Raw genomic sequence first — 21,718 nt, 5'->3', positions numbered from 1 at the left:
ACAAAATGAACAGTTTCAATCGTTGTTGTGGGCCATACAGAGGCTCATAGAAGCCCAAACTGGGGTGTAAACAAATTAAATGGAAGCTCGGTCCACCCTGACCCTTATCATTTGTATTGCTTAAGAGACACATGGGGCGTGTTTGATAAAATTGAAAACTGAAACTTAATGCTGAAAAATTAAGTACTGAAAACTGAATGCTGTTTTTTTTTAAGTTGAAAAGCTGTTTGGTAAACATATTAAGTACTGAATTAAAAAAAGATAAATTAATTTTAGTTCAAATTCTCTTTTAATTTACTAATGGTCACAATGTACTTATAATAATGGTGATTGTGGTGGTAGTGGTGGTGTGTTGGTGGTGATAGAGTGGTGGCAGCAGTGGTGGTGGTGGTGGTGGTGTTGAAGTGCTGGCGATAGTGGTGTAATAGTGGTGGTAGAGTGATGGTGATGTAACGATGGCAGTGAGTGGTGGTGGTGGTGGTGGTGTAATGGTGGTGGCGGTAGTGGAGTGATGATGTAATAGTGACAGTGAGTGATGTCGATGGAGTGATAGTTGTGCAATGGTGACATTGTGATGGTGGCGGCAGCGACGGTGTGATAGTGGTGGTGGCAGTGTGGTAATGGTGGTGGTGGTGGTGGTGGTGATAGAGTGATAGGAGGGTGGTGGTGGTGGTGGTGGCGGCAGCGGCGGAGGAGTGGTGGTGGTGGTGGTGGCGGCGAGAGTGGTGGTGATGGTGGTGAAGTGGTGGTGGAATAGTTGTAGGAGTGGTGGACCTGGTGGTGGTGGTGGTGGTATGGTGATTAAATGCAAGTACACAAGAATTCAGTCAGAATTATGTAGCTCAAAACTACTTTTTTTTTAAAAACTTTTTAGCCTACATTTTGAGTTGTTAAGTAATGTATAGTGTCGTTATTAAACTTACTGAATCACTTATTACTTAATTGATAGTTTTAAGTGCTGAATTTAAGTTATCAAACAAGCCCTTATTTTTAATACCTTTTTAGGCAAAATTAAAAAAGAATTTATAAAATGGGAAGAAGATGTAAAAACGAAATGTCGAGCATAATAAATGGACAGCATTGGTATTGGTATTGTCTCATTAAAATTAAGGGTGGATTTGAATTAAAAAGTTGAGTGACTTTTTTTTTTTCTCTTATTAAATTTTTTTTTGCATTTTTTTGTTTTACGTCAAACTTTTGTGACTTATTGATTCGTTTTGACGAGAGGAATCAGAAAAGTAAATTTTTTTTATCGAAACTCAATAATTTTTTGAATAAAGACAAAAATAAGTCAATAAGTCAGCTTTTTTTTTTTACTTATTCTTTTCTTTTTGAAAAAATTATGTGTTTCAATCAAAATTTTTTACTTTTCTGATTTCTCTCGCCGAGACGAATCAATAAGTTACAAAAGATACAAATTTTTTTAAAATAAAAACAAAAAAAAAGTTACTGTTTCACTTTTAAAGCTAAATGAGCCTTTAGGCCCCGTTCCGCAACTGAAAATAAGTACTTATTTTTTAAGAAGGCAATTTTAAGCTTAAAAATAATGTGTTTACGTAAATAATTTTTCTAGCAATATGGATCTTGTTTGATAGATTTTATCGAGATCTTTTATACGGTGCAAAAAAAAAATAAAAAAATAATTTTTTATTTACATTATTTTTGAATTTAAAAATATAAAATAAGTATTTATTTTTTAAGAAGGTGTTCTGAAACGGGACCTAAGTAGTTTTGGTGCAAGGACTATGTCCCCGTTTGATGACCGACAAATGAGTACGATGATTGATAATTTTGTAAAAGTTAGATACTTTTAAACTCCATTAGTCCATTGTATAAAAAGTTTTAACAATTGTTGGCATCTTTCACCAGTTGTGTTGCGGTTTTGAATTTCATAAAATACTTTTTTTTATTTTTGCGATTGTCGTTGATTTTTTTTCATTTTTTTTCTTTACTTTTAAACTGAGCTAAACTAGGCCAACTAAAAAAAATTTAAAAAAAAATTGATGAAATTTTAAAAACAAAACAATCTCATAAATCACAATATATATCGAAAGATAAAAAGATCAGTATTCCACTTTTTTGGGAAGACTATTCTGTGGCACGTCCCAATTTCTAGGGTTTCCTATGTATGTGTAAACCCAAAATTTCTATTCGATGAGAATCATCTAAATCAGAACCAGCCCTAAATCGAAAATCGAACAGGTATCCGTCTCTCTCTCTCTCTCTCTCTCTCTCTCTCTCTCTCTCTCTCTCTGTTTGTTTGTTTTTTGTTGTTCCTTTTGTGGGTTATTGAAAATTTGAGATGATTTTAAAAAAACTTCCTTCAAGAGTGAATCCAAAGAAGATTCAGCGCAGATGTAGGAGTATTATAAATTTACTTGCCCTTGTTTGTAGCATTTCTTGTGGGTCTTGAACCTGCGGCTTCATAGGCTTCTTTCCCCAGGGCCGGCCGTGTTGTATCATAAGCATCATTTTGGGGTTCTAGAGTATGTGGGAACACTCTCTGTTAAAGTAATTGGGTAGTTTTTGTAAAGGTTTTTTTTTTCAATTGATAGCGAAAATTAACCATTAAACGAGGTTACAGTAGCTTATCTTGTGTTCTTGATTTGGAGAAGCTTGTGCCATGTACGAGAAGTATTATGTTTAGTGAATAACTCTGGTCATACTTACCAAAAAAAAAAACTCTGGTCATAGTATTGTTTTTCAGGTATTATGTTGACCAATACATGTTATTTTTCCTTTTTCTTGTTAGTTTGGATTTATTTTCCTTTTTTGTTGGTCCTTTTCCCATTTTGTTGGTTCGAATATTTGCTCGCCTCAAAATCATTCGTTTTGTGTTCCTCTAGGCTCCATCTATGCACCGACACTCTTAGAAATAGATGTGTCCGTGACGGACACACAACACGCCAGGAACAGACATGAAAACACTACAGTGTGATTTATATGAATTTTAAAGTTTTCCAGTAGTAAATATTTGTAACTTCAAAAGTATTGGGCCAAAATTGCCATGTCTGCATCCCCATCGTGTCCGTATCTGTGCTAATAGGGCTCCATTTAATAGATTTGGACTTCAAATGGAAGTATTTGACACTTGACAGTATTATTCATCCATCAAGTTATTGAAGCTTGCCCATGGATTCCAACAATGAGTTTAGGAGCTTTATCATGACGGCTTCGAAACAATTATTTAAAAGAGTAGTGATTTGAATCCTTTTTGTTAAGGACTGTAATCATAGATGTTCCTAAAAGGAAGACGTGCTCTATCTCTAATCCATATTCCACTCTACTTTGAAAGTCACTTATAAGTTATAACTACTACTAAAGCTGCCATATTTTAGTTGAAATAGAACGTAAGCCCCCTTCACTTGGAATTCTCATTAATAGAAATTACTAGAAACTAGGCCTTTCTTATTGTTACGATTACTTCGTGGAAAATTTTGAAGGAACAACTGTTCATAAAGGTGTTTAGTTGGTTACCATTTCCCTGTCAGTGGAAGGAGTTTTTATTTCCCTACTTAAAGTATATATAGCTTGTTTATGCGTTGCAGGTTGCTGATTTCATTGTGGAGTAGTCTCTACTTGAGAATTTGGAACTTGATGTATTGGGAGTTATGAAATCATCTTCTGTAAATTGTGCTAGTTTTCATATCTCTAATGAATGGGCTGAAGCGAGGTTGCTTTGTTTGAGAGGGTAAGATGCCATCTAATTATTTCTCCATCATAAGCACCGCATTCAAGCGGGAAATCCCAAGGTCGATTGCTGGGCAAAAAGGTGTGGTTCAAGACTCGGTCGGAATTCTTATTGATCATGGGAAATTGTTGTTTGGCTGCACGAGGTCATTCCATTCCTCACCTTTTTCGGCATTTAGTGATCTTCATGTGCTCCTACGACCTGGAGCTGTTGTCGCCGCCCAATCAAATTTGCATTTAGTGAATCGAAGAAGGAATATTTCATTTGTTGGAGCACTTTCTCGCACATTCTCTATTCCGTCAGTTTCAGGGCCTTCGTTTCAGGTTTGTGGGTATCACGTTGATCGCCTGCTATCTGAACCCAGCAACTTTCCTGCATATATAGAGTCTCAGAAGACAACAATGGCTGTTTGTGGCTCTAGGGCTGTATTTGGGGACTGTTCCTTAAATAATCTAGCTTCGAAGGTTGGGAACCTAAATGTGTCAACAACAAATGCTTCTACTGTTTGCAGCAATGTAAGCTTCGAGGCTTTTGACAACTGCAGAAAAGCCTGCATGAGTTTGAGAAGTAAGGAACAGTCCAAAAATCTATTTTGTTGTGGATATTACATAGACAATGTTACAAGGAGGAGGGGCAACTCTACTCCATTCTTGGGATTTGGAATTAAGTGCTTCCACAGCTCATCTACTGCAAATTCCTCTGTTGGGGCCGCCCCTGAAGTGTCCTTTGATAACTCTGGACGTGAGGACCAACTTGCAAGTGCTGCAGTTACTTCAGAAAAGTATGTTTTCTTCATGATTTTGATTGTTTTTTGTAATTTTAGGAATGAAATTGAGTTATTTTATTGGACTGCTGTTGCGGAAACTTCTCTTATTAATTGCTATTGTTATATGACTGTTGATACTTGTGATACTGATGTCAATGACATGTCTAATAAGGTTGATCAGGTTTCTATTTGAGCGTCAATTTCGCTTTATGAATACATGGTGGGAGCAGTTTATCCTCTAATGGTAGAGTTCTGATAAACTGATCCTACAAGTAATTTTCTTTGTTTCATGTCCAGTTTGTGTCATACAAGGTGCATGATAACCATCTTTGCGGTGTAGTCGGGCTTTCCTGTACTCTGTATGGTTTCAGATACAAAACTAAAGACTTCTTGTGTGACCTTCCTCTCCACATCTATCTGCTGAGTACCTTTCTATTATAAAAAGAATGCTAGTAGTATTCAGATAACTTTTCTCTTCAAATGAGCATTTCTATTGCTCCATCCGCCCCTTCTTGGCACGTTCGTAATGTGAACTTATCCAATATGGACTTGGGCAAGACCTCGTCAGTGTAGTTGTTCAGGGAATTGATTTCTTCGCATTTTTTATTTTGCCTTTCTGATAGTATAATATTTATGACAGGACATAAGGTATGGTGTTTGGCATATAATCTCACTGATGACTAGAGATGATTTACCATCTCGGAGTCTTAATGTTATCAGGAGCTGATTTTCTACTAAAATATGATTCTGTGAAAGTTCTTCGCACCTGTAAATACAAATTGATAGTGTTGTTGTAGTGTTTTTAATCAGTTATCAGTTACGTTGCTCGTCATTGACTGCAGGAATGATCTAGGAGGGAGTACACTGAAGCTAATTTCAGGGTCATGCTATCTGCCTCATCCAGACAAAGAAGAAACTGGTGGAGAGGACGCTCACTTTATTTGTGCAGATGAACAAGCAATTGGTGTAGCGGACGGTGTTGGTGGTTGGGCAGATATGGGAATTGATTCAGGGCTTTTTTCAAGGGAACTCATGTCTTATTCAGTTGCTGCAATTCAAGAGGAGCCTAAAGGGTCTATTGACCCGGCCAGGGTATTGGAGAAAGCTCACTCGAGTACTAAAGCCAAAGGTTCCTCAACTGCTTGTATTATAGCGCTAACAGACCAGGTATGCTTCTTTCAGTTTGGGTACCTTCCTCTGCTATAATGCTTGTTCAAGTTCATAGTTACTGTTTGGGTGAGCAATCCGGTTCAAGTTCATTTGACCCCTTTTCCCCTACTTAGTAAGCTTCATATGACTTCTTTGGTGGGAAATAAAGGGGGAAAGATCCATATCTAGTTCCTCTTTGCTTTCTAATCTGAAACGATATGCATCCTTTGTAACATAACATATGGGAGAGAGAACGGATTTGTATTACTGAATATTGAGTGTGAATGTTTCCAATGCTAACACAAACTTAAATAGAGAAAAGCCTAGAAATCTATACCTAAAATAGAAGATTACAAAGAGATATGATTACGATATTATCACGATACGATTCTATGTCTAAAATACAAGATATGACGAGATCACAATGCATAATACTTTCACACCCTCCCTCAAACCCATGATGCGAGCCCGAAAAGCATCGTGAGTTTGCCAAGGAAGTAACAAAACCGAGTGCTAAAACCTGCAACACTGAGATTGTGCAGCTCTAAAGGAAGCAGACAGAATAGAACGAAGAAATCCAGATTTCTGAAGTCACGAGCAAACTTCATTGCCAAATTCATATAGGTCGCGACAACTCAAAGGTCCTGACAATAGATTGAGATACAGAGTCAAACACTTGATACACATCAAGCCAGATGCTCAACCTCAATTGAGCAAGCAGCCCCGGAGGCGCATGCAGAAGACAGACAGAATACAGGTCCTCAAATAAAAGGTAGAAATATAGGTCGTCGGATGGACAGATAATTCAGAAAGAAGAACAGATTAGGATAGCAGACAGAAGAACAGATGTAGACACACAGAAGAGCCGGATACAGAGGAGAGAGCTAGAATAGATACCGAAAGGGTAACCAAACAAACCAGAATAGAGGAGGGAGCCAGAAGAGAGCCATAACAAAGCCAGAAAATCAGATGTAGAGAAACAAAGTAGGAGTCAGAGGAAGGGAGACAGAGATGCAACCAAAGTGAGTTACGAACACCCCCATGGTTCACCGATGGCCAAAAAGAGCAGAGAAACTGAGCACAGGAGGCTGATGTAGCTCCTGTGAGGGTTGCCGGAGGCTGAAAGAGCGTGGCGAGTGCTGATGGAGGTCGAAGAAGGCTGTTTTTAGAGGTTTCAAGCACCTACGCAGCAGATCTGAGGATTTCGAGCTCCGACGAGGGTTACTGGAGCTGTTACAGAGGTCAAAAAGCTATCGGAGGAGAAATAAAGGTCTGTGGAGGGCTGGCGGAGGTGTGTTGGAGGTCGGGAGGACTCGCCGGAAGTGCAACAGTGGTTGCCGGAGGTGCTACAGTCCATCAATGTCAGAAACAGAGCTGTTGGTGTTTGGCAACGTCAGAAACAGAGGCTAAACAGATTGATGCAGAGACTGAAATGCTTCCAACAGTTGTAGAAGAAGAAGGATTGTGACAAAACAGATAAGTGTCCGGTGGACGACGACAAGGCATAAGCCGCCCGCCGGAAAGCAAGTATCCCATAGGCCTAAATCGTAGGCTCTGATACCATGTAACATAACATATGGGAGAGAGAATGGATTTGTATTACTGAATATTGAGTGTGAATGATTCCAATGCTAACACAAACTAAAATAAAGAAAAGCCTAGAAATCTATACCTAAAATAGAAGATTACAAAGAGATATGATTATGATATTATCACGATACGATTCTATGCCTAAAATACAAGATATGACGAGATCACGATGCATAATACTTTCACATCCTTTTCTGGCAATAATGGGATATGATATGGATATCAGTCTGTCCTCCAGTAATTTATCCTCCTTTTTGAATCAGTGGTTACTTGTCTTTGAGTGTTTTATTCCCATACTGTGAGATGATATTGCTTTCTCTTGTCTACGTCCACTGTATTTTTCCACTTTATCACGAGACCTTGAGATTGGTTTGATTATCAAATGTTTCTTCATGCATCTAGGGAATGAACGTCAAAGTTTGCCATATTACTCAAGCACTCCTTGGACATTAAATTTCAACTGTTGGGGCTCGGACTTGATGTGTTAAAAGCTTGGTAAACCTTGAATTGGGATTCAAACTTGGTCAAAGTGCATACTTTAGATGTTTCCTTGCTCTTTCATATTAGGGCCTGGGTTAACATCATTGTCCTTGATGGAAGGAAATGATATCTGGGTTTAGGGCCAAGTTTAGGCCATTCAATTGGAATTTTTTTGTTTTTGGTTGTCTTATTATATAGTTCAGAAGGTTTTCTTGGCTTAATTGCAAGAACACCCCCTAAACTATCACTTTTTGGCAACTTCACCCCCTTAAGTTTAAATTCGAGCAACTTCACCCCCTCCCCCATTTTCCGTCCAATTCTGTTAGGGATTTGGATGGAAAATTATATAATTGGATGGAAAAGTAATTTAACATACCAAAATGCCCTTTATACACCCATTATAGACCCTCCCCCCCCCCCCCCCCCCCCCCCCTCTCTCTATCTTCCCTCTACAGTACACGATCTCTCTCTCTCTCTCTCCCTCTCTCTCCTCTACACCTCTCCTCAATTGGAGATGGGAGGTGGGAGATGGGGAGATCGGTTCTAGGGTCTCGGTCGACCTCGACCCATGACGAAGAGAGCGAGAGAGAGAGATGAAAAGGTGGTGGGAGTGATCAATCGTTTTTTTCTTCCAAGTATAAACCGTGTGTTTTTTTTATACCTTAGGGGTACGTTGGTCTTTTTATTTCAGTCCGTCAAAGAATTGGATGGAAAATGGGGGAGGGGGTGAAGTTGCTCGAATTTAAACTTAAGGGGGTGAAGTTGCCAAAAAGTGATAGTTTAGGGGGTGTTCTTGCAATTAAGCCTGTTTTCTTTGGTACAAGACAACTGAAACAACCAGTTTCTATGTTCTACAGAAAAGGACTTAACATTCTGCTTTGGTTTTCAGGGTCTTCACGCCATTAACTTAGGAGACAGTGGTTTTATAGTGGTTAGAGATGGATGCACCATATTCCGATCCCCTGTACAGCAACATGATTTCAATTTTACATACCAATTGGAGAGTGGAAATGGTGGTGATTTGCCCAGCTCTGGTCAGGTCAGTTATGGAGTGTTCTCTTCATGCAACTAGTTTCCATTTTGTTGGATTTGCAGATTAAAAATTTGTGAGTGCTTACGTTTGGTAATTTTAATCCGTTTTTTAGCAAGAGATAATGCAGCTCCTCCCTCTCATCCTTTCCTAAACCTTGGCCGTTAGCTTTTCTTAAGTTCTTGCTGTTAGTCGACTACTTTTACGCTATGAAGCACCGACACCTCTAGGGGTTAACATTTCAGTGTCTGGACACGGGGACACGAGGGGATACCTCAGGGACACGTATGGGAGGCGTGTCCCATAATTTAATATAAATTTTTGATGGGGACACGGCGGGCGTCAAAGTGTAATTTTTTTTAAAATTTGGGGTCAAACTGTAATTTTTTAAAATTTTGGGGTCAAGCTGTAAATTTTTTTTAAAAATTTCAGGGGTTAAACTGTAATTTTTCAATATGGTTGTATTGAACTTATGGATGTCTTGTTTTGTTTAAATGGTATTGGAACTATGGAATTTTTGTTTTGTCCACATTTTGCCATTTAAATTTGGAAAAAAATTGAAAATAAATATAAATAAATAAATAAATATACACGTGGCGTGTCCCCCGCTGTGTCAGTGTCCCCATTTTTTTAGAATTCCCGTGTCCGTGTCCATGCATCATAGATGAGTTTTACGTCTTCAGTGTGTTGAATATTGCTTGTGACATTTTCATGCGCTTGACTAGCATTTGTGAGTTTGACTTCAATGTGTTGCTCTATTAGTTCACAGAAGAACCAGTATCTTGTTCACCCAGCAATTTTGGTTGTATAAAGATCGTTTGTTGATCTCAAGGAAAGAGATTCTATAAAGATCACAGTGTTGTTTGTCAACATTTATTGTTATTTACTCCTGATTGCGGAATTGATGGAACACCTGTGGGACATGTGTTTGTTTGCAGGTGTTTACAATTCCTGTTGCCCCAGGAGATGTTGTAATTGCTGGAACTGATGGACTGTTTGACAATTTGTACAACAATGAGGTTAATACAGTGGTGGTTCATGCCGCCAGGACTGGATTGGGGCCTCAGGTTACAGCTCAGAAGATAGCAGCACTTGCCCGCCAACGAGCGCTGGACAAGAATAGACAGACACCTTTCTCCACTGCTGCACAAGATGCTGGGTTCCGTTATTATGGTGGCAAACTCGATGACATTACTGTTGTCGTTTCCTATATTACTGGCACCAGCAACGTATGACTCCTCTCTCTCTCTCTCCCTCTCATACATTTGGTCCACATACTCCCTCCACCTTTCGTTGTTAGTCCTGCTTTCCATTTTTGGATCTTCCAAAATGGAAGTCCTCTTTGAAAAGTTAAAACTTAAAAGATGTGTGCATAAATTACCCTTAAAATTACTTGTGCAAAAGTGAGAATTAGAGGGTAGTATTGGGAATAGATGTTTTTAAAGTTGAATTTAAAAGGTTGGAATTTACGAAATGGATGAATATTGGGAGACGGGGGTATGTGGATAATTACGGATGTGCTCAAATATCCTAGAGTGCCCTAGCAAATGACAACGTTGTGATTCTTATGCTGCACTGCATACCTGGTATTATGGTATACATGTTTTCCCCCGCTCCAGATATCTGGATGTGTTCAATTATAGACATCTGTATAGTTTTACATTCTCACTGCGAACATACTTAATGGAGGGTTTTTTTTTTTTTTTTGGGTATGAGCAACAATTTTGTGTCATAAGGCAACTTGATAATGGGTCTAGCACCATGTTTGTTTCAGAAAACAGCATAAAACTTAATCGTGACAAGTAGTGTTTCAAAGTGTTGAGCTCATGTACTTAACAGAGAGTAAAAAAATGTGTTGAGCTAATGTAGCTATTGGACATCTCCTCGATAATGCTACTACTTGTGTGCGAGATCGAGCCTCGGGAGTTTTGTGAAACTCTGCTTATGATGAGTGATATGTAATGGTAGTTAATCCTCCTATCATGTGGGCGTTCGTCCAGCTTAAAACACAGTCAGAATTTTTGTCCCAATGCATACTCAAAACTCTCTAAATCCAATATACGAGTTATATTTGGACCAAACCAAACCGAGGCTTATGCCCCAATCATTTGGAGTTAGCTACATGAATCATTTTCCTCCATTGAGCTCTGTCAAGGGCTCTCGTAATCATATTTGGATTCAGGTCATAAGATCTGATGGGCTTTTTACATGCTGGCTGTTAGCTACCTAACGCACAACCCTTCTCCTTTATTTGGGCTTGGGACCGGCTAGGAAAGAAAGATAAGGCTCTAAGCACGAACCAAGCGGAGTTATATTTGGACCATGTGACTTATTTTTCTAGGCATTTTGCTTGGCCAGGGACTTTACTATTTTGCTGAATAAAACTCAACCAGAGGGGAGTGAGGGGGTTAGCCGGGGTTGTTGCTTTCACTGTAGGAAAGGTCTTTCATAGTTTCGCATTCAGGAAAACTTGTTATGGTCATGCGGCTATATAGAACAGGCAGGCAGGGCTTCTGGTGTTTGGCTGCCTGAATAAAATTGATAAAAATTCCATTGATTGCAGGATTACGTTGTAGACTATGGTTCCCCCGGTTTTTGTGTTATCGATCACCTTTGGTGAAGCAACCCTTCAGATGCTCCCCCCGCCCATCTGGGGGAGAAGGAAATGCTTAATGATTCTGGACACTCGTGTAGACTTGGTTCTAATGCTTGTTTCTTTTTGTTATGCAGGAGTTGTCTTCTCACTCAGCTTGTGAATCTGGTTAAAGACTCTTTGCACCAGTCCCTTGTTACGAATCAACAATCTGGTTTCAAATCATTCAGGTTGATTGGAATGGTGATGGAGTTGAAGCACCATTCACCCTATGTTTTCCACTCTAGCTAATGACCCTGATTTGTTATGCGCTCTTGAACCACTACTTTGTTGTGCATAGACTTGAATGCTTTTCCCAGCATTTTTGCTAGGGCTAGAGGATAGGGTTTTGGGTACGGGGCGGATTCTTGTTGCTATTTGATATGATATGACTAAGTTAAAGAAACTGACTCAAAGATAGTTCAAACCTAGTGTAGCCACGACATAATTTTTAGGTCTTATTAAGTTAATGATCAATGGTTCTAATTTTAGCATGATTTACGAAGTTGGTTTTGATGAAGGATCAGCGTTGAAAACTTGGGAAGATTGCTTGCGTTCGGATAATCGTACTTTTTGATGCTTAATGTTGGTTCCAGAAATATACTCCTAGATTTTTTCTAATATCAAGGTGTTTGGTCAAGTTACGAACATCTTAACTAATTTTTGGTGACCAATTTCACCATCTACTAGCAAGAATCCAAATAAAGTTGGGTCATTTACGGATTCTTAGAATCATAAAGTTGGTCGTCTATGCAAAAAAAAAACGTCCATTGGATGCATATAGGCACATGACCATACGACATTTAACAATATGGTTGTGACAATAAAGTGCAACGCAAGTTACTGCGTGTGGCTCTCAGTTCTAATTAATTTAATTTTTTGCGCGAATTACTTACTCAACGAGCTAATAAAATGAATTGCTCGCTGAAATTGCGAGATTCGATAGGAGTCCCATTTAAACTAGCGACCTGTCACACTCCAAATCTCATAATCTAAATCACCTCCACCTTTTCTGTTTGGTGGCAACTAGCAACACATTGGTGACCCATCTGATGGTCTTCAAAATTCTTTCAAGATTCTGTTTTTGGCTCTCTGGGTAGGACGCGGAGGGTATATTCCAAGTTTCCAAACCAAATGGAATAGTTTTGTTAGTGTCCAAAATCAAGAACGAGAAAGAATGAATTAAAGGGTCCACCAATCTTGTGTTTATCTGTTGATTGATCCACAAAAAGGAGGAAAAGCTAACAAGAAAACAATAACCATAGACTTACAAAAAAGGATTAGGTAGGTGTCAGTAATCTGAGTTTTAATGACAAAAAACGAACCCTGCTACACACAGACAATTTGTGCACAGATTATGTTGTGGGGCCCATTATGGATTTCACACAAATAATCTGAGCCGTTCATTAAATGTAAAACATTTTCTCAAGGGTCCCTGCAAAAAAATCATCTCAATATGATACCTATAGATACTCGATCCAATCGTCTAACTTTTCATTATTTAAAATCTGAATGAAAAGTTAAACGATTGGATCGAGCATCTATAGGCATCAGATTGACCTGGTTCTTTTTTGCGGGGACCCTTGGAAAAATATTTTACATTTAATGAACGGCTCGGATCATTTGTATGAGACCCGTGGTGAGCCCCACAACAAAATCTGTACACAGATTGTCTGTGTATAGACTTTCTGCAGAAAAACCAACCCAACACAAGATGTTCATGGACCATTTTACACACCCTTGCACATTGTGTGAGCACGGGCGATGCAATAAGGGACCAGGGGTGTCCCGTGAACCCCCTGGATTTTGATATTTTTACTACTACTACTCCTAGTTTTTTTTTTTTTTTTTTTAAACTTCTTTTCAACTCTCTCCTTAAAAGATACATTAATATATATTCACCCTAAATGTAGTGAGATTCCTAATAGCATTCAAACATTACACTTTCATGTGTAGAATATTTTAATTTTTGCGCTGTGTTCGGAGATTTTAAAAAAAAGTGACACTCGAATTTTTTTATGCGTAGTGAAAATTGGTTAGATTTGGTATCATTTGCTTGTGCTCTGCCCGTGGGAAGTTTTTTCTTTAGATTATGATTGAAAAGTGCCCCTCCTGTGTTAATTTTATGTATCCGTCACTGTGTATGAGTGTGTATGCAAATATATGTATATAATGGACGTGGTTGGAGAATGATTCTCATTATCCACTCTATTAAAACGTGTGGGTGTATTATTTTTTTGCTAATCATAAAAAAGAAAGAAAGTGGAGAACGAAAGTGATTAGCGCAGCTACTTTGTTTTGGGCATTGATCAATTTTTTTTTAAAATCTAATCTACTCTATCTTATGGAATTTGGAAAGGGAATAAATGCTTACGAGAATCAAACATTATTCATGTATATAAGAGTATAAAGGATGTACCAACTCCACTCCTCTCTACTTGCGGGCATTGATTATTGAGAGGCTTCAAATCAAAGGAAATGCTAGGTACAAAGAAAACTTATCCGGAAAGTACCCCGAAAACAACAATCAATGGTTGAGAATCACTTAGATGATTGTGTCACACACATCAAAGGGAATCTCAACCACTAGTTGATTTTTTCGGAATAATTTCGGGATAAATTTTTTTTGTCCCTAACATTGCTGTCAAATCAATTACGTATCTCGAAAGGGTTAGTAACCCATAAGTTTCTATGGGTCCACCAAAGACACAAGTGGAAGAGAGCCTCTCTCACAACACTACTTGCATTAATAATAAACAATCAAAAAAATTATTCAAGATTATCCAAAAATTGTTCTCCTTAGTTTTAGTGGGATTTTTTTTTGGGGGTTTTTTTGTTATTATTCAAAAAAATTCCGCGTTCATTGGGTTTATCAAAAAACCCAAATTTTTTAGAATATTTGGGTAAAAATAAAAAATATTTATTTTTTCGATTCTTTCCGACGAGATAAATCAATATAGTTTAGCACAGAATCAACAAATGCGAATTTTTTTGAATAAGGACAAAGTTCCTGCTTTCCACCAAAACTAAGGAGAACTCCGCCTTTGAGTAATGGGACATATATTACTGCAGAGTAATTTTCTTCAACGGTAAATCGAAAATGATTGGTATGATTTAATTCGAGCTAGATTCATGCAAGCTGCCTAGGATTCTGATTCATAATTTTGTAAGTGGTACATATTGTACGAATCGACTGAGTACGGAGGTGCGATGCGAGTATACAAAAGAAAAGGTGTTTACTATTTTTCTCTCAGTCGTTTCAGGCTTTCAGCTACCTTATGTCTTTTTTTCCTTTGGTGTCGGGAGGCGTTTGGGCTAGCTTAAACGCACTTTCAACTATTCTCCTCCCATATTCGGCCCAAAGGCATGCCATCATGTCAGGTCTAGAAAATTCATAAGAAATTAATTTTTGCGACATGACTTCAAAAATCGTACATCAAACAATTGTGTGGGAATCACACCCACCAATCATCCGGAGTAACCCTTGGGGTTAACTACTGCTTTTGGCACTACCCGAATTGTTAACCGCGAAAATTAACTCTGCACTGATTTTCTCACTTCCCAAAGTTAACAATTTGGGGAGTGCGTTCAATGATTATGCGTTTAACAATTTGGAGATTGCGAAAATCACTATCAACTTACCTTTTGTCAAGTTTTGCCTCTCAAACTTCCATTAGGGATACTTAAGTACTGTTAACGTTATTAATGTCCTTAATGCAGGCAAAAACAAAATCCTGATTTGTGCATGTCATTCGTGTTTCAAGGAGATGCAGAATTAGTCTTTAAAAAGGAAAATATCTTGTTAGTAGGACCCACAATAACCCTTAATCTTTCCTCTTGTTTTTAGAATTGAGCTTTTAATATTCATAAGGATGTAGTATTTCTTTCTAGTTTGTTTTGTTATATTCAACGCTAAAGTGTTCGAACTAATTTACGAGTATTTTGACCTCTAGTCCAATGAAGATATATCATTTACATAGAAATTAAGAGAGTCTCACTACTGAACTCCTGCGGACTGGCTCAAAAGAACTTACCACTGCCATTTCAACAACTTGAGCTGACCGATAGAATTCATTTTTTTCCATAAAGAAAAGTAAACAAGGATTTGGGATTTGATTCTCAAGTGTGTTATCCATTCCTTTGTTCGGTTAGTACTGTATGAGAAATTTATTCAGCTTTATTGGACTCTCGCTAATAAACGATAGAATTGGTTCTCTTCTTCTTCTTTTTTTCCCCGTAAAAATTATAAGTGGATCTATTATTGTACCCAATCCTCAGTTACAAAATTACAAAAAAAAATTAGGCAAACTTTTCTCTGATAATCAGTAAATACAACCGAATCATAAGATTCCAAAATCAAAACTACAGTATTTAACGACAAAGCAAAACATAAATAAAACCACAATTTTGGGAGATAAAGAGACAGAAGAGTAATACCGAAACAAAAAAAAAAAGGACAGACAGAGAGAGAGACAGAAGAGACACCGTTCGTGTGACTAGAGAGAGAGAGAGAGAGAGAGAGAGAGCTACTTTTGGTAGGAGTAGTTCAGTCTTTAACTTCGAAAATGGGGGTCAGTCTTTTCTTGTTTCTCCTCTTATCTTCTTTATTTTGTTCGGATTCCAAGCTAGGATTCTTTTTAGTTGCTTCAAAATTGAATTTCTCTTTTTGAGCAAAAAAGAGCTTGAAGATCAGTGAGCTGTATTACCTGCGTTTTGTCAGATAATTACACTCTGGGTTTTACCGTGGCTTCCTTTTTCATGGCAATTCTCTCCAAATCTGTGAGTTACTCTCTCTCTCTCTCCCACACACACCCTCTCTCTCTCTCTATCTCTCTCTCTAATTGCCTTGATAGTTGATCTGGGTTTCTCTCATTCTCTCGGGCAAGATTAGATTCAGGAATATCTCTCCATTTCACTGCCATTTGTTGCTCTTATCATGATCTGTGAGTCTAAGCATGACTTGGGTGTTTTTGTTCTGTTCTGTTACGGAGTATTTTATTTTATTGCCTTACTTTTTTCGGTTTTTTGGGTGCATAATTTCAGTAGAGGTAACGTTAATTCTACAGATTTTAAAGAGTATATTTTTTAAGAACCCTCTTTTGTTTTTTTGGTCATTCGTGTGGTTGTTTACTTGTTTCTTTCATATTCTGGCAAAATGCGTGAAAATTCTACTTTTCTGTTCATGGATTAGCAAGTTCTTGTTTTTCTCTGGGGAAATGCAACTGCTAAGGTTGGGGTTTGCAGTTAATCAGTCTTTTAACAATACTCTGGGTAGCCTAGCGGTAAACGGCTCTTTCCCACAGGGTTTGGGATCATTAGGTTGCAGGTTTGAGGTGTGCGGACGACGCCCCTTGTGCCTTGCGACTGTGCTGGCCTGAATGTGTCTCAATAGTCCTCGGTTAGGGTTGTAGAAATCTTTGGGTAATTAGTCCTTCATGGGATCCGCCGCAGTTTTGAGGCACTATGATCACACCTAGGGAGGTTGCTATAGCTGGTCGCCTCCACTCTTTTTTATTGAGCTAAAAAATAACAATGTTGAGCCCTTTGGAGCTGTCTCGCCTATATAATTTCTTGATATCCTGCTTGATTGTGCTGACTTTCAAAGTTTTATTTTGATCCATTTCTTCAATAACCTCTATCTTATTTTGAAAAATGGTGAAAAGCCTAGTTTTTTTTCATGATCTAGCTAATCCGTGTTCTAAGAGGCCTCCATTTGCTTCTATCTTATTCTGGAAAAAGGTGAAAATGCTAGTTTTGGGTATAAATTAGCAAATTCAAGCTGTTGGTTTATGGTGTTCCATTTGCAGGTGATTTGATTAGGTTTCTAAAATCACTTCCTTCATCTTCTGAGGGCTCTTGAATTGTGTTTGGTACATCAAGAAGTACACTAGGAAACTTGTGCAATGATCATTACCACCTTTAAGGATCAAAATAATTAAATGATGAAATCCATTTTCCACTGCTCAAATAGATTAAAGTTACATGCAAAAGCAGCAAAACATAATTAGTTGTTTTGTTGCCCCGTGGTGGGGATCGTGGAGCGTCACAACATGCCTAAGAAAATTGAAATATTTGTAGCATCCGATTCTTTCGTTTCTGTGTAGAATTAAGTTCTCTCTCGCTCGCAAATATGCTTTTCTGCTTACTTTTTTCACTCAACGCATGGACCGTATAAATCTTGCAATTTCCCGAAGGTCGTTAACTGCTTTTTACTCAGAGAACTAGTTGACTTGTGCCCGGGAAGAAAATACTAAATTGAGAGTTGGAAAAATGAAAATTCAAAGAGGAAATTGAAATTTCTTTTGCCATGCCTTCCAGTTATATTCTTTTGGAGTAGACTTAATCTCTCTCTCTCTCTCTCTCTCTCTCTCTCTCTCTCTCTCTCTCTCTCTCTCTCTCTCTCTCTCTCAAATATGCTCTTTTGCTTCCTTCTCTAGTGAATGTATCTTTAATATTTATTCACTTTAGGTCCTGTTGTCTTAGATTTGTCCATCTGTACAGGTATGACTGGCCTTGAGTAACTCCCATTCTCACTATCTGAAGCAACATGAAATTAGGATCAAAGAAAGGATGGAAACCAAATGTGCCATTGCGATTGAGGGGCAAATCAACTACTCGTTTTTGCATATTTCCCAAAATCAAACCCACTAATTATGGTCCTGGCAATACACCGGTTTATCTCAATGTGTATGACTTGACACCAATGAATGGCTATGTCTATTGGGCTGGTTTTGGCATTTTTCACTCTGGTGTTGAAGGTAAAAGTCACCTGCTTTATCTTTATCCTCCTTTCTGATATGGACTTCATTTTAATCTGCTGTTTGTTTCTCTATGTGATGTGCTTTTGTTTTCTCCTCAATTGTTTGGATGTCCCTCATTAGTTATGCACTTAGTTTCGCAGTATTTGGATTTGAATTATCAACTATGTTTTGGAAAAAGTTAAATAGAGATTTGTCTGGTCTTGGGGAAGGGTTGCGGTTGTGAGGGCTACAGATACATTTAAGTACCAAGGGCATTTGTGGCTCTAAGTACTGAGCCAAGGTATATTATAATTTGTACTAACCTTTTAACTTCTTTTAAGATTTGACGGCCCAAACCCAAAACATTACACCCCACTAGCACAAGGCATGGAATCCTTCGGAAATTCTTTACTAACTTCCTAAAGATGCTCTGTCGTGCTTGTTGATTCCTCCAGATAGTTGATGCTGTGCCAGTGTTAACCAATTGGCATGAGCCACATGACAATTCCCTTTCTAAACTCTAATCTCATTTTTGTCACGAAGTGATGATGGAAGGAAAAGGAAAAAGGAAGAAGTTGATATTTTCCTACCTTTAGTGCGATGGATGAGAGAATGGAAGAGAAAGAAGGGAAGAGGACCCATCTGGGGCAACAATGATCAATCGAGCTCTTATTCTTGAGCGTGTATATGCTGTTGTGCTCTTGCATCACTTTGTTGTTAAATGGTTCTAAAGTTGTGCGTTCTAGTTCATCATCCAGAAATCTAGAGTGACTCTAGACTCTTATCCTCTTGCTAGAATGACATAACATGATGTTATCTTACCAGCCAATTTCATTTGATCGATGTAGGAAATTAGTTGATTGATCGTGTTAATACTGTTAGATATTGTGTTGAAGTAATGATATTCATTGCCCTGCGTGAACTTGCAGTTCATGGGGTGGAATATGCCTTCGGAGCTCATGACTATCCAACTAGCGGCGTCTTTGAGGTTGAACCTCGGCAATGTCCAGGCTTCAAGTTTAGAAAGTCGATACTTATTGGAACTACGCGCTTGGATGCTGTCCAAGTTCGGGAGTTCATGGAGCGCCACTCGGCAAGCTACAATGGTGATACGTATCACTTGATCGTCAAGAACTGCAACCATTTTTGCAAGGATATTTGTTACAAGCTAACTGGGAAACCAATTCCAAAATGGGTGAACCGCCTCGCAAAATTAGGTACTCATTTCTCATCAAACCACTAGATAACTGTTCTTTTTTTGTTTAGTTTTTAGTAAACATGTGAGATATTAATCTGTTCCATCTCAAGTTTTCATTCCCCTTGCTATTCCGAAGCCTACCTTGTCAACACATGAACTCGTCATGAAACAAAAAGCCCTATAATGTTCCTTACTAGGTTAAACTTTTAGAACATAAAAGCTTCTTTTGACTTCATCATGACTCGGTATACTTCCTAAAACAAAAGCTACTTATATTTTGCCACTCGCCTTTTGTTTTGAAACAACCTTTGGCTTTTGCTTTTGTCATGCTTCACCCTATGTTTCTCCTCCCTATAAATGAGAAAATAGAATTTGGAGTGAGAATGCAGGATCAGATGTGTATCTGATTGCCCCTTCTTTTTATTGTCATTCGAGCCTTTTGTTTTGGAGGGCGGATGATCACACTGGCTTTGAAGGTCATTTTCTTGGTGATATGCATGGGTGGGGCCATTATTTTTAGGCAGTGGAAGTGACTAGAGTAGCATTTGGCAATGATAAAAGGGCCAGGTTTGCAACTATAGTGAGGGTCTTTGGAGTCAATTTATAATATATGTGAGGTCAAATGCCTGAAATACGAATAAGAACTGTACCTATTGTTATGGATTTACCAAGTCAATGAATTCACATGATCCACTCCCCAAGCACTGTCTCCGCCCTGGATTACATGCACGTACAAAACAAGTTCCTAGTCTAAATGGCCTTCTTCTCCCAGATGTTCGTTTCAACTTTCGTTCATGCCGATTTTGTCTCTCTTTTTCTCTTTTTCTTTTTCTTTTTTTAATTTTTATATTCCTTACTTATGCTTGTTATCATGCTAGGTTCAACCTTCAGTTTTGTACTACCCGAATCGCTTAAAATTTCTGCCGTGAGACACGATCCGAGTTATGAAGCTGGCGATGGCGAGAAGAGAAGGTTAAGAAGTGCCTCCAGTTGCCTATCGTCGATCTCAACAAGGCAAAGGCAGCTATCAACTTCTTCATTGTTTCTACAATCACCCTTAAAAGGCTGCTTTTCCTCCCTGGGAATTCAGAAAGTATAACAACGGATCACACCAAAAGTAAGCAAAGGCGACCTTTTGTTGGTATTTTTTGGGAAATCTGTGAAGCAAGAACTAGTTGGAGGGTTAGGGTATGCAAGTACTGGAAGCTTTGCTAGGGAGCAAATTTGTAAAATTTGTGTTGTAACTATCATCATGATGATGTATTTTCTGTCAGTACTAGGCGTAGGTTGTGGAGTCAGGCCTTTTTATACTTGTAAGAGTTAACATTCTGTTCTGTTGTTGAGATTCACTTGTGATAATCAATTCTTTGGAAGAGTAGACTGCGTCGAAAGATTCCTTGCACCTCATTAGGAGGTAATGTTAGTCTCTCCTTCATTGCGTCTAGGTTTCCTCTTTTGAGACAGACTATTGCCACAAACAAGAGTTATCGATGAAGCGATCTATTTGTTCATAATGGTTGGGGAGAGAGAGAGATTATGGGTACCGCGCGGCGGCAATGCCACAGGTGGATCATGGTGGATAAGGTGGCAATGAATCTTAAACGGTGTCAATGTTGGGTGTGGGGTATTTTGTTGTGAAAATATGGGTAGGTTGGATATTCAGCAGCTATGGTGACAAGGGTGATGTAGGCCGTCGGGTAAACCGGTAAAGTAGGTTAATACATCATTGCTATTTGAATAAACGATGATGTGAAAGTGTTATTTTTTTTATAACCAGATGTTCGGGTCAGTTTACGAGCACTTCGACTAATTATGGGGCCCTGAAGGTAATGATCGGCCATAAACGATGATGTGAGTTTTTGATTGGGTGATGCACAACAATCGTTTACAAATATGGCAATAGAGTAATGCTAACGAGCAACGGCACGGAAAGACAAATTCGGACGCAAATGTATCAGGAACCCAAGTTAAGTCACCGGATACATGTACATTCTATGCAATGCACAATGGGACCAACCGGCTTTTTTATATAATTCCGGACGCATTTGTGTCTGGATCTGTGCCAGCCTGTCTTCGTCTAACTTACAGGCCTTACACGACTTATCTCCCAATTGGGCCGCCCAAAAGCCCATCTAAGTCATTTAGCCGTTGTTCACCCACTAGTGGTTTGTTTTTCCCCTTTTTTCTTTTTCTTTTGGTGGGCTTAGGATTCTTTATCTCAACGGTAAGAAACCTCGGAGCACCACCAGACAAAAGAGGTATACGTTCCAACCGTTTCCCTTTGTTTTCTATCTTTGATCCAGTACAGTAACAACCGAAAGCGACCCATTGCCTAAAAAGTCTTTCATTTTCCAACCGCCAAATGCCGGTCCCCTACTCATTGAAATGTCATATCTGCCCTCAAGCTGTTTGTAGTAGTTGTCTATGCTTCCTATGAGAAAG

The 21,718-nt window shown here is 38.6% G+C and overlaps 2 protein-coding genes across 5 annotated transcripts; both read left to right on the top strand.

The window, feature by feature from the left end:
* Positions 1–2,047: 2,047 nt before the first annotated feature.
* LOC131332511 (probable protein phosphatase 2C 55) lies at positions 2,048–11,832 on the top strand. 3 transcript variants are annotated; one of them, XM_058366797.1, is made up of 6 exons: positions 2,048–2,202; positions 3,549–4,472; positions 5,300–5,624; positions 8,566–8,715; positions 9,645–9,935; positions 11,437–11,832. In XM_058366797.1, the coding sequence occupies exons 2-6, from the start codon at positions 3,697–3,699 to the stop codon at positions 11,470–11,472; spliced, it is 1,578 nt and encodes a 525-aa protein (XP_058222780.1). In that variant the 5' UTR covers positions 2,048–2,202; positions 3,549–3,696; the 3' UTR covers positions 11,473–11,832. The 3 variants fall into 3 exon arrangements, with proteins under 3 accessions (XP_058222780.1, XP_058222782.1, XP_058222783.1); XM_058366799.1 differs by having other exon boundaries at positions 2,054–2,202; positions 3,531–4,472; XM_058366800.1 differs by lacking the exon at positions 11,437–11,832 and having other exon boundaries at positions 2,054–2,202; positions 9,645–9,941.
* A 3,969-nt stretch (positions 11,833–15,801) lies between these two features.
* On the top strand, positions 15,802–20,667 carry LOC131332510 (deSI-like protein At4g17486). Of its 2 annotated transcripts, none has more exons than XM_058366795.1 (4): positions 15,802–16,117; positions 17,840–18,096; positions 19,008–19,295; positions 20,155–20,667. In XM_058366795.1, exons 2-4 carry the CDS (start codon positions 17,886–17,888, stop codon positions 20,373–20,375), a joined length of 720 nt encoding a protein of 239 aa, XP_058222778.1. In that variant the 5' UTR covers positions 15,802–16,117; positions 17,840–17,885; the 3' UTR covers positions 20,376–20,667. The 2 variants fall into 2 exon arrangements, with proteins under 2 accessions (XP_058222778.1, XP_058222779.1); XM_058366796.1 differs by lacking the exon at positions 15,802–16,117 and adding an exon at positions 16,124–16,281.
* The last annotated feature ends 1,051 nt before the right edge of the window (positions 20,668–21,718 follow it).

Source organism: Rhododendron vialii, chromosome 7a (genome assembly GCF_030253575.1).
Source record: "Rhododendron vialii isolate Sample 1 chromosome 7a, ASM3025357v1".
Classification (NCBI taxonomy): Eukaryota; Viridiplantae; Streptophyta; class Magnoliopsida; order Ericales; family Ericaceae; genus Rhododendron; species Rhododendron vialii.
Note: the sequence above shows the minus strand (reverse complement) of the source record. Positions and strands in the feature narration are given on the sequence as shown.

Excerpts from the sequence above, each read along its gene's own strand:
- LOC131332511 (XM_058366797.1), top strand. The coding sequence starts at position 3,697 with ATGCCATCTAATTATTTCTCCATCATAAGCACCGCATTCAAGCGGGAA. Across the intron at positions 8,716-9,644 it reads ATTTGCCCAGCTCTGGTCAG|GTGTTTACAATTCCTGTTGC; the intron begins GTCAGTTATGGA and ends GTTTGTTTGCAG. Across the intron at positions 9,936-11,436 it reads ATATTACTGGCACCAGCAAC|GAGTTGTCTTCTCACTCAGC; the intron begins GTATGACTCCTC and ends TTTGTTATGCAG.
- LOC131332510 (XM_058366795.1), top strand. The coding sequence starts at position 17,886 with ATGAAATTAGGATCAAAGAAAGGATGGAAACCAAATGTGCCATTGCGA. Across the intron at positions 18,097-19,007 it reads TTTTCACTCTGGTGTTGAAG|TTCATGGGGTGGAATATGCC; the intron begins GTAAAAGTCACC and ends GTGAACTTGCAG. Across the intron at positions 19,296-20,154 it reads GAACCGCCTCGCAAAATTAG|GTTCAACCTTCAGTTTTGTA; the intron begins GTACTCATTTCT and ends TTATCATGCTAG.